We start from the raw sequence: 15,660 nt of genomic DNA, 5'->3' as shown, positions 1-15,660 counted from the left end.
GGAGGGACAAGACAGAAATCATGGGTGGTGCAAGGGAATCCAGGCAAGTGAGGGAATAAAACCAATGGAGCTGAATAACCAAGTGGCATGTGGCACCCAAGCCAGGAAATCCAGGTCCAATTCACTGGGGGAACTCTAAAGGGGTAGAAAGCCAAACAAAAATGGAAGGTTCAGCTCAGTTAGCTATCTGGAGATTTCCCTGGACCAGAGGCCACTTAACTATCCATTTGGGGGTTGGTTATTCCCATCAGTGCAGCCTCTCACAGCAGCTGTCTTTAGCCTCCAATGGAGTCAGCCTTTTAGGCTGCTTACACTCCCAAGATGAGACGTATGAAATGTGCTCTCATCTCCCTCCTTCCTCAAACTGTCTCCCCTAACACATACACCTTCAGCATCAACTAAGGTTTGTTTTTCTTCCCCTAGGTTCACTAAATATTTGGGTGGTAGTAAATCTCTCCCCATGGTGTATATGCAGAATATAGTGAAGAATGGAAAAAAATACAACCTAGACAAGTGGCAAGAATTAAATATTTTTAAGCAAGTCCAAAATAGTTTCTACAGTTCAAGTTCTAGTGATGCTATGGGGTTATGTCTCTAACTTGGCCAAATCATCCTCATAACATCAAATACATTCACATTTCACTTAATGACGAGGATACATTAGAGAGATGCATCACTAGGCAATTCCATGGTGCGAACATCATAGAGTGTACTTACATAAACCTAGATGGTGTAGCCTACTACACACCTAGGCTATACGGTACTAATCTTATGGGACCTTCCTACATGTGGCCTGTCATTGAATGAAATGCCATAATGGGCGCATGACTGTATTTCTCTTTGTAACACCATTTTGGTTGCAAGTTTTCATATATTTCTATAGCTTTTGATTTACTGTCCTTCTTCCCCCTTAGAGTATAACTCTATTAGGCAAGTTTCCTGCTGATTTTGTTATTCATCGTATGCCAAGCACGTAGGATAGTGCTGGGCACTTAACAGGCACACAGTATTTATTGCATGCTTGACTGAATGAATTACGCTTTCACATTTCTGTAATTCTTAGTCTTTTCATCTGTGAAGTGGGAAAAATGAAGCCAATCTCAACGTGTAGATGTAAGAATGTTTTTTAAGCTATGCAAAGTGTAATATTTATGCACATATATATACCAAACGAAGTAGGCACTAGATATATGACAGGTATTATTATTGTTCAATGATAGGGTCTGTTTCTTAGACAGAACAGATATATTTCCTCTCAGATGGCAGAAAAATATTAAATATTGAGCATACAGGAAATTAGCTTTAAAAGAAAGATGTAGGAGAGTGACTGAAAAGATCATGGCATGGTGATTTCAAGATGTGCCCAACTCAGTATCAATTACATGCGCATTATCAACCTCATCTAGGCTTTTCAGAGATGTGCAGGGCAGATAAAAAAAATAAAAGTAAAAGGGAAGAGGAGTAAGAACTGCTAAAAACCAGAGAGAAATGAAAATTTATGTGAACATGCTGCTATAGCAACTATTGGTTTACTGTGTTGCTTGGTACTTGAGTCTTGAAAACAATATGAGACCATTTATTCCTAGGAACAGACTGAAGAACACCATGCATCACTGTCTTAGCCCTAAGGGGTATCTATCTTTAGTTGCACATTTGAATAAATTAATGTTATTATAATATATTAGGACATTTAAAGATTTTAGACTTTATTAGGCTATTTAAAATGTATGTCTTGTTTACTTTATCAATTTTAATGAAATTAATGATTTTTGATTAGGGACCTTTGGGCTGCCTTATGCGTGATGGTTTGATTTGCACAGGGATGATATTGCCTTTTAACCCTACATCAAATAAACAAAGGCCACAGTGCGGGTGCCAATCCTCTCCTGACTGCAGCAAGTCTTGTATCCCTGACAACCTGGCCTATGACTAGATTTCTCCCCTCTGCTTGAACTGCTTTTCTAATACCAATGTGCCCATGATTTTAATGTCAAATTTCATCCCACAATATACCAACACAACCATTTTGCGGAAACAACATTCACAACAAAGAAAAAATCCTGGGAAGTCAGAATTGAGCAGCAGAAACCAACTTCCTTTTTGTAATCATATATTGGGTTTAGAGTGCCCCACAATCTAAGGTGACAGGACACATTTGTGTTAAATTCTTTTATCAATTTGAAAATGTATTAAAATATAAATGGCTCTACTTTATCATTATTAAAAGGCCAGAACTTATTCTTGCAACAGACTATGTTCCAAACACCATGTAAGATGGTGGGAACACAATGGTGAACAGGGCAGAACTCTCACTTCCAGGTAGATTAAAGGTTAGGAGGAGAGATGGACACGTAAAAAAGTTGAGTATAGTTTAAGAAATAGTTTGATAGAGGTGAGTATGTGGGAGTACATCCAGAGAGCTTCTTCTCCTAGCAGAAAAGGTTCAGGGCAATTTTCTGAGAGAAGGTGACATCTGAATTGAGACTAAAGGACTAGTGGAAGACAGCCAGCCAAAGGTAGTCGGGGATGGGATGTGTGTGGGAGGGGCTTCCAAGCAAAGTGGCCAACATACAAAGTGGCTTGAACGACAGGGGTCATATCACAGTTTGGGATCTAAAATATTTCAGCATAGCTATTGCCCTTACAGTGAGACAGTAGAATGGCAAAATTCATAGCCACAGAGGCAGGATATGGAGGCCTCCCATGCCATACTGTGGTGTTAGGACTTTATTCTAGAAACAATCAAAAACCACTGAAGGGATTCAAGTATAAAGTGATAGATCTGATATTCACTTTGGAAATATCGCTATGAATTTTAAGAACACAATCTAAATCCAACTTTTTACTGGTGGGTTGTATCTGCAGTATTAACACCTCAATTTCAGTAGGCCCCAAGCCAAACTCAGCATGATCTAGCCCAAATCTCTTTTCCTGTGTTCCAAGCCTCAGCTAATGACTTCACCATTCACCTTGTCATTGAGATAGAAAATTTGGAATTGCCCTCAAATTGCCCTTTCCTTGTATCTAATCAGTTACTGAAATATACAAATACTACCTTTTCTCTCTCTTGCTTTTTAACTGCGCAACCAATACCCTAGTTTAAGCCGTATTTTATATCTTCCCCATCTATTCTTCCCAATTGCTCTGAGAAACATTTTGTGAAGACAAAGAGTGGATCATTTACTACTCTTGAAAAGCCCTTAACAGTTTCCCAGTGCCTATGAAATCAAGTCCAAACGTCTTATCACGACATTTCATCCACTCCAAGTCTGGTCCCAAGGTGCCTTCCTAACCTTACCTCCCATTACACTTGATTTCACATCCTGTACCCCAAGGCATATAAAGCTCTCCATACAATACTTTTATGACATTGATCATGTTCTTTCCTGGTCCACGATTATTCTTGACCCCTCGCAATGCTTGGAAATACTGTTCATCATTTGGTGTCCAGTGCAAAAGCTACTTTTTCCTTGAAGCATTTTTTATGCTCTGATTCGAATTGAAGGGACTCCTGCTGTGCACTTTCAAGGACTCTCCCTAGGGTCCCCTTAGGATCTTCTTGCATAGTACTTATTTCATTTGGTGATTTTTATGACATATCATAAACTCTAAATCAGAGGATGCAAACTGGAGTTGGTCCACTTTCAACTTTGTTTGACTGGCCCAAAGCTTTAAATATAATAATATGTATTTACGTCTCACACGGACATGTTCTCTCCAGTTTCCAGTAGATAAAATGCTCCCACTTGTTTCACATATTTACCTGTTACCTCCCTGGCCTTGAGTGACAAAGTCATCACAGGGGTGATAAAGTTGTACTGACAAGACTTTGGTTATAAAAAGGAATGAAATATCATCAGAATGAAATTAACAAGATAAATAAATAAATAATAATAAGATAATATCAGCAATGCAAGTTTCTTCAATGCAGGAACTTATTTCCTTTTCAAATTTTTCAAATTATCTCACCGTTAAGTGCCCAATGCATATTTGTTGAATGAAGAAGTAAAATCTCAGGTCAGCAGGGAAGATCATTTTTAACATGGGGTGTTAATGAGGTTATTTCAGTCCCCTTCTAATTGAAAATATGTAACTGATTACTCAGGTCAGAATGGCCTTGCAAATGAGAGAATGAACGAGAGAGAGAATTAACTTATTTCTATTCTCTTCTGAATAATCAAAGTGGTGGGTAAAATCTAGAAAAAGGATATCTTGACACAAGAGTCAGGAAATTAGGGGTTTGTTTTGTTTTTGTTTCTTAAATCACTTTACTGAGGTATGATTGACATATATAAACCTGTACATATTTAATATATGCAACTCAGTGAGTTAGATGATAAGTATATACCTATGAAGCCATCACCACCAAGGCCAGAAACATATTCATCACCTCCCAAGGTTTCTTTGAAATTAGATTTTACTTCCTATCTTGTACTTCCCCTTGACAAGTTATTTCACTTTTATGAGATAGAGGTTTTTCTTTCAGGCATAACCTAGTTAGAATTATGCAAGGAATGGGTAAGATAGTATACAGTGAGTTATATAGTATGTGTTATAAGATTGCAAAGTAAGCATGTAGGGTAAAAGTAGCACGTCATTAAAACTGTTCTTGAAAATTCCCAAAACTTCCTTATTTTAAACTAGCATACTTTATAAGAGTTTCCAAAATGGAGGGCAAGTACCCAAGGTGGCTTCAAAGTGATCAGCGGGAGTGTGAGAAGAAAATAATAGAATGCCCATTTATGCTGTATGTATATCTCATCTTTTAAATTGTACCTGTTGTGGGTCATTTAATGTATGCAATATATTAGTTCAGAATTGCATATACATAATTTACAGGTAAGTACACATATATTGGTAGTTCTTGCTAAGTTTTAAATTTGACTTGTAGGGATATACGTTCCAAGAATGTTGTAGACCACTTCTTTACATCACTGTCCATGGCTGAGACCCTAATGAACTAGTTAGCTTTTGTTTTAGAACCGTGTTATACTAAATACACATCTTCAACATGAGAATCTCACTTAAGATAGAGGGGTATTTACACTGTCAGTGGCATATGGGGATAAAGACTAATTGAAGGATTCTCAAGGTATATATCTCCCACTGTATGCTTTTCTGAAACTTATATATTGATTAGAGTAACAAGTCCATGCCATTTAAATTGTTACTATTATATATTTATCTTTCATTGTGTTTTTATCTCTCTCTCACGTAGCACCCCAAGCTTGAAGAGTTGACTCTACGTAAGTGAAATGTAAAAGTGTTCACTTTTTGCAAAACTACCATACGTGACCATGCTTTGAAAATCATAATGTGTTATGCATATGTAATGTTTGCATAACTTTGACATAAATAAATTACACATAAAACAGCAAAGAAAGAGGATCACTGAAGATACAGAGAAATATTTTAACTCATTTTTCTAGTTTCCTTGAAAATAAAAGAACGGAAGACCCCTCCTCTCATATTCCTTCATCAAAGTGAATAACTCAGATGAAATTTATGGCCTATCTAGATGATCGGGTAGTAAATATCTAGAATAGGGAAAAGGAGAGGAAAGGTCACTCCACTTCATATGGTTTCTCAAGTTCATCTCACCTCTGTAAAGCCAAGAATGAAAAATCACCATTTCTTAGAGTAAAAACCTAACCAGACTGAAAAAGGTCATCCCACCTCTGAGTGAAGTGACACGGTGCACCCTACACAGCTGATTTTAGACATGTTCCTATCCATCGAATGGTACCTGTACACACTGTGTACGGATCTGTGCATGCATTTTTATGCACGTAGATAACTAATGCTTTACAGCAAAGTAAAACGCTAATACTCATCACATTTCCTTTGAAGCCGCGGCGTACACTGAACAATAACCAGAATTCTGAAATGAGAGATGTGCTGGCATGATATTTGTTGAATTGAATAACTTAAAAATGCATAAGCTAAATTTGAAATGTGTTGCTTAAAGTCAAAATATTATAGGTTCTCATTGTCAAATATAAAAAATTCAATTTTTTTAGGTACACAGACATATTTTAACTGACAGATTGATAATTTTTAATGTTTTACAATATATTTGTTTTTCATTCATGGAGGTTTTTTGTATTTATCTCATTTGTAACTTTTGAATTCCTATCTTAAATTATGATAGAGGATTAAAAAAGAAATTCCGTTGCAATTAAAGAATTTCAAAAAGTATTGTTGCTGTCGGCCATTTGCCTAAAAATAGACAAAGTGAATAAAATACTATTTAAAAAGCCTAGAGCAGTTAAAGTTATCATGAGAGATCAGAGGACATGTCTTTCTAGGCTGCAGGCTTGGATTTAAGAAAATGTAAAATAAGAGGAGGGAATTCAACCAACCAAGCAAATAGCAAAATTCTGATCTAAGACAAGATGGTAATGCCACATTCACAAAGTGATAAAAATCCCATAATTTTGCAATACCTATTTAAATGTTAGTCCATTACAACTTAATTTGTTTTTAGTCTTCATCCTAAGTGAATGTACTGTTCTCAAGCCATATTAATTTGATGTCATCAAATACACAACTTGCTTAATAGTAATTTGTCTGTTCTGAAAGTGGCCTTTCACTGCATGTAAGGAGTAGATTTGCTCTTATCAATCTTCTCCATTACCAAGAAAACAGTTTAAATTTTTGGCTCTCTATATAATTGAATTTTGAACTCTGATTTTCCCCATATTTAAATGTATATGGAGTAAAATTAAGTCTAGCAGGACTGACCCTGCCAGGTGTGCTGAAAGAGACTATATCGTCAAAAAAAATGATCATTTTATACCAAGGAATAATATTTTAATAATAAGCATGTATCCTCAGGCATTCTCATGATGCTTATCTAAACAGTGCAATAAACTAAAGGTCAAATAGCTAGTATTTCTAGTCTAAAAAATAATTACCTCATCCTTGGGGGAGACAGAGCGGGAGCCATCTTTGAAAATGGCATCTGCTGATTCTCACCTCTTGATATTCATGTCCCTGTGTTGTCCCTCTCACATTGAACAGGGTCACCCTGTGTAACCAATGAGATGTTGCAGAAAGGACAGAATATGCCTTCTGAGGCTAGGTCATAAATGGCTGCTACCTTGCTTTCTCTTGGATCACTCGTTCTGGGGGATGTCAACTGCCACGTCATGAAGATAGTCAAGTAGCCCGATAAAGAGATCCATACGGTGGTTAACTGAGGCCTTCTGCCAATAACTGGCACTAACGCGATGGGCATATGAGGGAGATGTCTTGGAAGCAGATCGTCCAGCCCTAGTTAAGCCTTCAGATGACTAGCACCAGGTGACATCTTCACTTCAACCTGATGAGAGACTCTGTGCCGGAACCATCCAGTTAAGCTGCTCCTGGATTCCTGACCCCAGACACTGTTTGAGATTATAAATGTTTGCTGGTTTAAGCTTCTACGTTTTGGGTTAATTTGTTACTTAGCAATAGATAACTAATACTGGCAGGTATGCAAGGGAAAGAACCCGGGCTGAAAGGTTGACAAATCTAAAATGTGTCTTGATGGCATCTTTTAAGTCGAGTGCTCTTGAACAGGTCAAGTCTCTTGTGTCTCACTTTTGTCATCAGTAAATTGAGGATAATAAATTGTTCCTCACAGAGGTGTGAAGAATAAATGAGATAGAAGAATATAAAGGACCTGGAAAGTGATTTGTCCTCAGTATTTCTTCCTTTCTTTTCTTTAAATTGTGCTTAATTTTGCAGGGTTTCTTTTTTAGAAGATTTTCAAGCAGATAATTCCCAGTACACAGAAATAGATTTTATAAGATACAGAAGAACTGTAGGCAGATAATACTAGGATGTTCAGACACTCTCTCTTTTTTAATTTGTTTGTGTTTATTAGTTTATTTGAATGAAGATATGGCTTTGAAGATCTTGATTTAAGAGAGATGAGTTTTTACAAACATTCCCTTAAGTAGAAGTGGAGAAAGTAAGTTATTTCTGAATATTTTTGTAAGCCTCAAGTATAAAAGATCTCTAGGAAGTAAAACTTCTCCAGGTCTTGTAAAAACTCTGTTCTACTCTGACAGGGTCTCTGACAGCTTCATGCTCCCTTAGCAGCCTTGAGGTCAAGAAAACTTAGGAATGTGCTGTATCTGTTTCTTCTCTGTGTGTCTCCCTTAACTGCATTATTTCTGTGTCTTTGACTAAATAACTTGGGAAATTACAATTGTTTGTATTCACAGTCTTTTATTATGCTAATTCATAAATGACCTGCAATGCCTTTACCCTTGGCATTTAACGTCGACGTTTCAAATTCTTTTTGATAGATTCTGAGTGCCATGACCTACACTAGGTGCCATAGTTTAGGGGTTAAATCCATGGACTCCGCATGAAGATTTGCAAATATTCCTGGGTTCAAATCCCAGCTCTGCCACTAACTGTACGAACTTCTGAAAATTACTTAAAAACACTCTGTGCTTTGGTTCCCCCCAAGCAAAAGGTGAGAATAATAATAGTATCTCTCTTACAGGTTTGCTGGGAAAATAAAATGGGTTAGTATTTGTTAACAGCTTAGAACACTGCCTGTCAAGTAGCAGGTGCTCGTTACATGACTAGTCTTTCATTTGGATGAGATAAATATCTGAATGGCCTGGGCCGTGATGGAGCATGGCAGGTCCACTGAGTGAGCACCCCAACAACCATTCAGCAGCCAGAATCCTGCTTTCTCCTACTCAATGTAGATACTCAAATTTGCTTTGCTATAATTTTGAGAGGAATTGACATATTCTAGTGGTATTTGAGAATTTGGATATTTCCTCAAATATAGCCCTAACAAATGACAAAGGTATGCTTCACTCCGACATGAAAATATGTTTGTCTTTGGCAAGTGCATTTGATTTTCACAGCTCCTAGATTTTCTCTAGGTGTGTGAGTGTATTGGGAGGGGCATTGATTCGAGAAAATCAATCCATCTTCTTTGGCAGTAGTTCTAAACTCCTTTGAAGTCTAATAAAAGCTAGAGTCCATCTCGCCAGGAGGAAAAAAAAATCACTGAAGCTCTGACTTATGGACACCACTTGGCCCTTTGCTATATTTGCTAGAGGCCAAGAAAGCAGACTGCAGATTATGGTAGCCTGTCTGGCAATGGTTGTTGAATTTAGGAAAGGGAAACAGAGAGAGAGTAAAAAAAAAATTCAGGACATCACAAAATATTGGAAAGAAAATGAACTTTAGCAAAGGAGCTCTCACTTGTATTACTAGGAATAATTCTGTTTGTTAACTTTTAAGAAAGGTGTGATACAGATTCAAAAGTGACTTTAAAGATAGATAAAATAGATTACGTCATTATTTAAACTGTGCTTTGTGGAGAACCAAGGATTTGGGCGGCCCAGCAAGGACGTCCTAATGGAAAACAGGCTTCTAAGCAGATGCAATTGAGGCTTCATTCACCCCACATCTACCAGAGAAGTGCTGCTTTCACAGTTATTTCTAATTGGGCTTCCAGGTAAGATTGCACTTGCACAAAAGGTTTCATAACTTTGAAGGAGTGAAAATCGCTCTTCTAGATTTTTGTCCATATGGATAATCACAAACTGAAACTTCTCAACCTGGATTATCAGAATCTGCAAAAAGTTACATTGGCTGATATACAATCTTGCAGGGTGGGGTGAAGGTGACCACAGACCAGTTTCTTTAATTCTAAGCATATAAAAATGTAGGGGTTTCCATGAAGCCACAAGGAAGTAGATTTAGAATTAGTAAAAACATGAATTAATTTGTAAAAACAATTAAAACTCGAACACCCCAAATTATGGAAGACGTTGCATCTGAAATAGCTGCAAAGATTTTAGGTAAAAACCACAGTCAGTTATTCAGAACGAATGAGGTAGTTACGGGAATATCCTTTATGGAAAGGCTGATGTTGAAAAAGGAGAATATCTTCCACAAATCCTCTTCTGGTTACAGTTTAAGAAACAAAGTACTTGCTTATGTCACATCCATTCTCCTCCGTTGTGGCAATACCTAAGTTCTTGTGTGATTTTACCAGTTTTCTGTTCGGACATTCAGTAACGAGCCACGGCACAAGCAAGGAAACCCCACTCATATATGTGGAACAATATGGAATTGTCAATATTTAGCTTTTTTGACCAAAAAAATGTTGCCATTTTACATAGTTCAATGTAGCATTTTCTTGAATACATCTCTTCCTAGTTTTGAAGCAAAATATATACAGGGTAGATAATATGCTCCCTCTGCATTACCCCTTCCAGTTAACCACTGGGGCCACCCTCCTTTGATGACTTGACAGGAGCTGCTGAAGAGGTCTGAGTGAGCTTACTGGTTGAAGTAAGGAGACAGCAGTCAAGTCCTGTCGTCTCTTGTTCAACAGCTCTTGCCAAGGCTTTCTGGGGCTTCTCCAGGGGACAATTACACAGAGCTAAAGATGGAGTGGCCCTAAAATCCCCTTGCTTAGTCCTTTAACCATGTATTTTATCTCCTCTACAGCCCCTTTAGTGACAGAATATCTAAAACACAGTGTCCTATAAAATAAAATGTTAAAATGTCTTGTGGGAGAGTAAGGCAGGTGACAGGATGCAGGCTTATCAAGGAAGCCAGGCAGAGACGGCAGCTCCCATTGCTTTTGGAGTGCTCTTGTGGAAGCCGTGCCCAAGCCCTTTAAGAGCTGGTTTACTTCCCAAGTAAACATGGTCGCCAGCACGAGCGATAGTGTGCTGGTTCAGAAGGCAGGGGCAGAAATGAAAGGCATCAGTGACGGGGGCTTCGCGGGCATTTCGGAGAGCATAGAAACCAAAGCGGACGTTTCTGCTGGATCCTATTAGCTACTCATCCAGCCCACGTGGGCCTCTTCAATATGCCTGCTCACGAGGAGGCTGCTGAGAATCGTTCAAGCCAGTTAAAGAAAGTATATTGCTTAAAGTAAGTATCTGAAACACAAACACATTAGCTCAAAGTGCTTGAAAAACAGTAATAATCACAAAGTCCTTACTTCTTCTCTCCTTTGTACCATTCGAAGGCCGGAGGCGGCACACCTGCGCCTTCGCATCTTATCAATCCGCTGCGTCCAGGGGCCACGGTGCCAGATTTAATTTCTTGAATCGTAGGAGCAACTGAAAAGGAAACAGACAAAAAAACTGGTGGGTAAGTAAAAATAATCTTCGGCAGAAATATCACACACATATATTTTTATTCCTTCTATATTCAAAGCAATCTTATGCCTGATGGGCCAATGCATCACATTTTTAGTCGTTTATGCTTCTAATACAAGACTAGTCATTTTTGGCTTCATTTTTCAAGTTGGACAATAGATGAATGTTCCCAGGGAGTGCAGAGTAAATGTAATACATTTTGGCCTTGCTTCCTCTTGGAAAAATGGCATTGTTGAGGGGAACACTTCATCTGTACTCCAGTGAAAATACACTTCCATAATAGCTCTCGGGTACTGAGTGATCACCAGAGCCAGTCACCAGACTAGGGGCTTTATGTTCATGAGTTCCTCACAGTCATACACTAAGCTAGATGGTATTATCCCAAATGTGAAAACCGAAGCTCAGAGAGGTTAAAAAAATTGTCTAAGGTCACACAGCTACTTAGCTGAAGAACTTAGATTTGATGTCAGGCATGTTGACTCAAAGACTGGGCTCTTTCAGTATTCTGTGTTTTTCCCTGCCTACTCCCTATGCTTTAGCACTTCAGTGATTTATTTTACGTGGTTTCTCCTGCCTAGAATGCTATTCTTCCCATTTCCACAGATTCAAGGCCCAGTGTAGGCGTCACCATCTCCATACTCTTCCCTGTTGTTCTGACGGGAAATAGCTTTCCCTTCTCTGAGCAGTTTATCTAAATCTCTCATCCCATACACTTTCTATGGTGTATTATAATTATTTGTGGGTGTGCCAGGCTCCCTTATAAGCTGCCCAAAGGCAGGGTAAATATCGGATTCATCTTTGCATACTCAGAGATCAAGGCACAGTGCCTGGCACAACGATCTTAAAAAGCTCCTTTGTAGCACAGCCATTGCGTTATTCACAGAATAGTTATTAAGCCATCAATACACGCCCGGCATTTCTCAAGGCACAACGCAGTTCAACTCCCTGACATGATGAAACTTATTTCTAGATGGGGAGACAAACTATAAGCAGTAACTTATAGCAGTAATTTCTGAGTGTGGCTGTGAGGGTGGGTCTGTATGAAACAAGCGTTTGAATCAGTGGACTCAGGAAAGCATACTGCCCTCTGCAATGTGGTGGGCATCGTACAATCCATTGGCCTGGATAGAACAAAAGGGGAGGCTTCACCGCTTCTCTGCCTGACTGCTGCCCTCAGACTGAGATTTGCACCATTTGCTTCCCTTGTTCTCAGACCTTCAGACTCGGAATGAACTACACCACCGGCTTTCCTGAGTCTCCAGCCTGCAGCTTGCAGACAGCATATCTGTGGGACTTCTCAGCCTGAGTAATCATGTGAGCCCATTCCTCACAAGATAATCTCTTTACATATATATATGTATATATGTGTGTGTCTGTGTGTTATGCATAGGCATAGCCATATATGCACATATGCATATGATTGGTTGTTTCTCCGGAGAACCCTGACTAATACGTGGAGCCAAAGGATGGAAGATCAGACAGGACCCTGAGGACCATTTTAAGGATTTGACTTTTACTCTGAGTGAAATGGTGACCCACTACCTAGAGAGGAGGGAAATAATCTGACTTTTGTCTTAAAGGTATCACTCTGGCTGCTGTGTTGAGAAAAGACCACAGTGAGGCAGGGATGAAAGCTGCTGCAGTAAGCTAGGCAAGTGATGTTGGCAGCTCAGACTAAGACGGTAGCACTGCAGGTGGTGGAGAGTGATGGGCTTTGGGGTCTGCTGTGATGTTGGAGCCAAGAGGATTTATTGACAGCTGTAAAAAAAAGAGAGGAGTCCAGGGTGACTTCACGTGGCTTAACTGGAAGCCACTACTGAGACGGGGAAGGCTGTAAGTGGGTGAGCTTTGGAGGGAAATGTTAGGAGTTGTATGTATGTGACATCTTTTTTGATAGACTCTCTTTTAGATCAGTTTTAAGTTTACACAAAATTGAGTAAAGGGACAGAGATTTCCTATATACCCCTTGCCCCAACACATGCAGAGCCTCTCAATTATCAACATCCCCTACCAGAGGGGTACGTTTGTTACAATTGATGAACCTACATTGACACATCATTATCACCTAAAATCCATAGGTTATGTTAGCGTTCACTCTTGGTGTTGTATATTCTGTGGGTCTGAACAAAAGTGTAAAGACATATATCCATCAAAGTATCACATAAATTATTTTTACTGCCCTAAAAATTCTCCATGCTCTGCCTACTCATCTCTACCATACCTCCATCCCTGGCAACCACTGATCTTTTTATTGTCTCTATAGTTTTCCCTCTTCCAGAATGTCATATAGTTGGAATTATACAGTATGTAGCCTTTTCAGATTGGCTTCTTTCAATTAGTATATTCATTTAAGTTTCCTCCATGTCTTTTCATGGCTTGATAGCCCATTTCTTTTTAGCACAGAATAATATTCCATTGTCTGGGCTTACCACAGTTTGCTTATCCATTCACCTACTGAAGAACTTCTTGGTCACTTCCAAATATGGCAATTATAAATAAAGTTGCTATAGGGGCTGGCCTGGTGGCTCAGTGGTTAAGTTTGCATGTCCCACTTCAGCGGCCCAGGGTTTGCCTGTTTGGATCCCGGGTGCAGACCTACGCACCACTTGTCACGCCACGCTGTGGCAGGCATCCCACATACAAAGTAGAGGAAGATGGGCACAGATGTTAGCTCAGGGCCAGTCTTCCTCAGCAAAAAGACAAGGATTGGCAGCAGATGTTAGCTCAGGGCTAATCTTCCTCAAAAAAGAAAAAAAGGCTACTATAAACATCTATGTGGAGATTTTTATGAGGACGTAAGTTTTCACCTCCTTTGGATAAATAACAAGGAGTACAATTGCTGGGTCAAATATTAAGAGTATGTTTAGTCTTGCAAGAAATCACAAAACTCTCTTCCAAAGTGGTTGCACCATTTTGCATTCCCACCAGCAATGTATGAGAGTTCCTGTTGCTCTAGATCCTCAGCAGCATTTGGAGGTGTCAGTATTCCAGATTCTGGTCCTTCTAATAGGTGTGTAGTGATATCTCATTGTTTCAATTTGCGTTTCACTAATGACATATGATGTGAAGCATCTTTTCATATGTTTATTCACCATCTGTATATCTTCGTTGGTGAGGTGTCTGTTAAGGTCTTTGGCTCATCTTTTAATTGTTTATATTTTTATTTTGAGTTTTAAGAGTTCTTGGTATATTTTGGATAACAGTTCTTTATCAGAATTGTCTTTTGCAGATATGTTCTCCCATTCTGTAGCTTGTCTTTTCATTCTCTTGATAGGGTGTTTCACAGAGCCAAAATTTCTATTTTTAATGAAGTCCAGCTCATCAATCATTTCTTCCATGGATCATGCCTTTGGGTGTTGTAACTAAAAAAGTCTTCACCAATCCCAAGGTCATCTAGATTTTCTCCTATGTTATCTTCTAAGTGTTTTGTATGCATATTTTTTTCATAAATATTATCTTTTCTACGAATCTTTTTAACATAGTCTATATTTTAAGTAACACTATGGGAAAGAATTCAATACAATGGGAACATTGAAGATGCAAATACTAATTCATTCAGACAAACGACCTGAGTAAGTGTGCACTTTGGAGATATTTTAGGTTTCTTTAAAAAGCAATAAAAAAGTACAGAGTCTAATGATTTTTCAATATGCAGTGAATATGAAAACTGTAAACACTCTTACAATAGAACATTGCCTTTCCTCTTAAAAATATCCTAGCAAATTCATCATTTTCTGTTAAGCATGATACTTCACTTTGAAATTATAGCACCTCTATTTCTCTGTGGTACTTTTATTCTTACTAGTAAAGGTTCAATTTATAGTTCTGGAAAAAAACTTGAAAAGAAATAGTTATATTAAAGTGCCTGCTAATAGCTTGGTGAAAAATGTTTACCAAAAATGTTTGAATAAGAAAATGTTATGAGGTAATACACATATACATATTCACATATATGTATATATGTAATATACATGTAAATACATACTAAATACATATATACACACACAAATACAAACACACTCTCTCATACAATATAAGAAATCATTTAATAAATTTTAACTTTTTTTATTAAGCAAAGATTCATGTTCCCCCCATAAAAGGCAATAAAATATACAAAAGACATCTATAAATAAAAATCTACTTATTGGTCAATTATTATGGCACTGTTTTGCTTGTTAGAGGTTTAGGTAAGATTGTATTTTCACCCTTGTTCTCACAGGCTTTCATCCCCCCTCCCTAAGAAACCATATTCTTTTATTATATCCAACTGTTATTGAAGATGAAATAACCATATGCAACAGGAGATCCATCACAAGCTTCTATTGATAACCTGGTTAGTTTAATTACTCTCTTGTTTGTCAAGGGGGCCATGACTCATTACAAACAAAACCATGAAATCTGAAACATTGCCTGAAAACCCAGGCGTAATGAACCGAATAAAAATCTAATTTGTCATTAAAAGGCTTTTATGCAGTACAGTGTGCATATGGCTCAGCACAAAGTGCTTTACCACACGAGTTAA

General features: G+C 38.2%; 1 protein-coding gene across 2 annotated transcripts in view; it reads right to left on the bottom strand.

Moving 5' to 3' along the window:
- The window catches only part of NEGR1 (neuronal growth regulator 1), an 817,593-nt gene that overhangs the window by 174,611 nt on the left and 627,322 nt on the right, over positions 1-15,660 (bottom strand). For both annotated transcript variants that reach the window (XM_070266222.1, NM_001145864.2), the window contains 1 exon segment: positions 10,979-11,099. In XM_070266222.1, the coding sequence (XP_070122323.1) occupies positions 10,979-11,099 (121 nt within the window).

This window comes from Equus caballus, chromosome 5 (genome assembly GCF_041296265.1).
Source record: "Equus caballus isolate H_3958 breed thoroughbred chromosome 5, TB-T2T, whole genome shotgun sequence".
Taxonomy (NCBI): Eukaryota; Metazoa; Chordata; class Mammalia; order Perissodactyla; family Equidae; genus Equus; species Equus caballus.
This window is presented reverse-complemented; position numbering and strand designations above follow the sequence as displayed.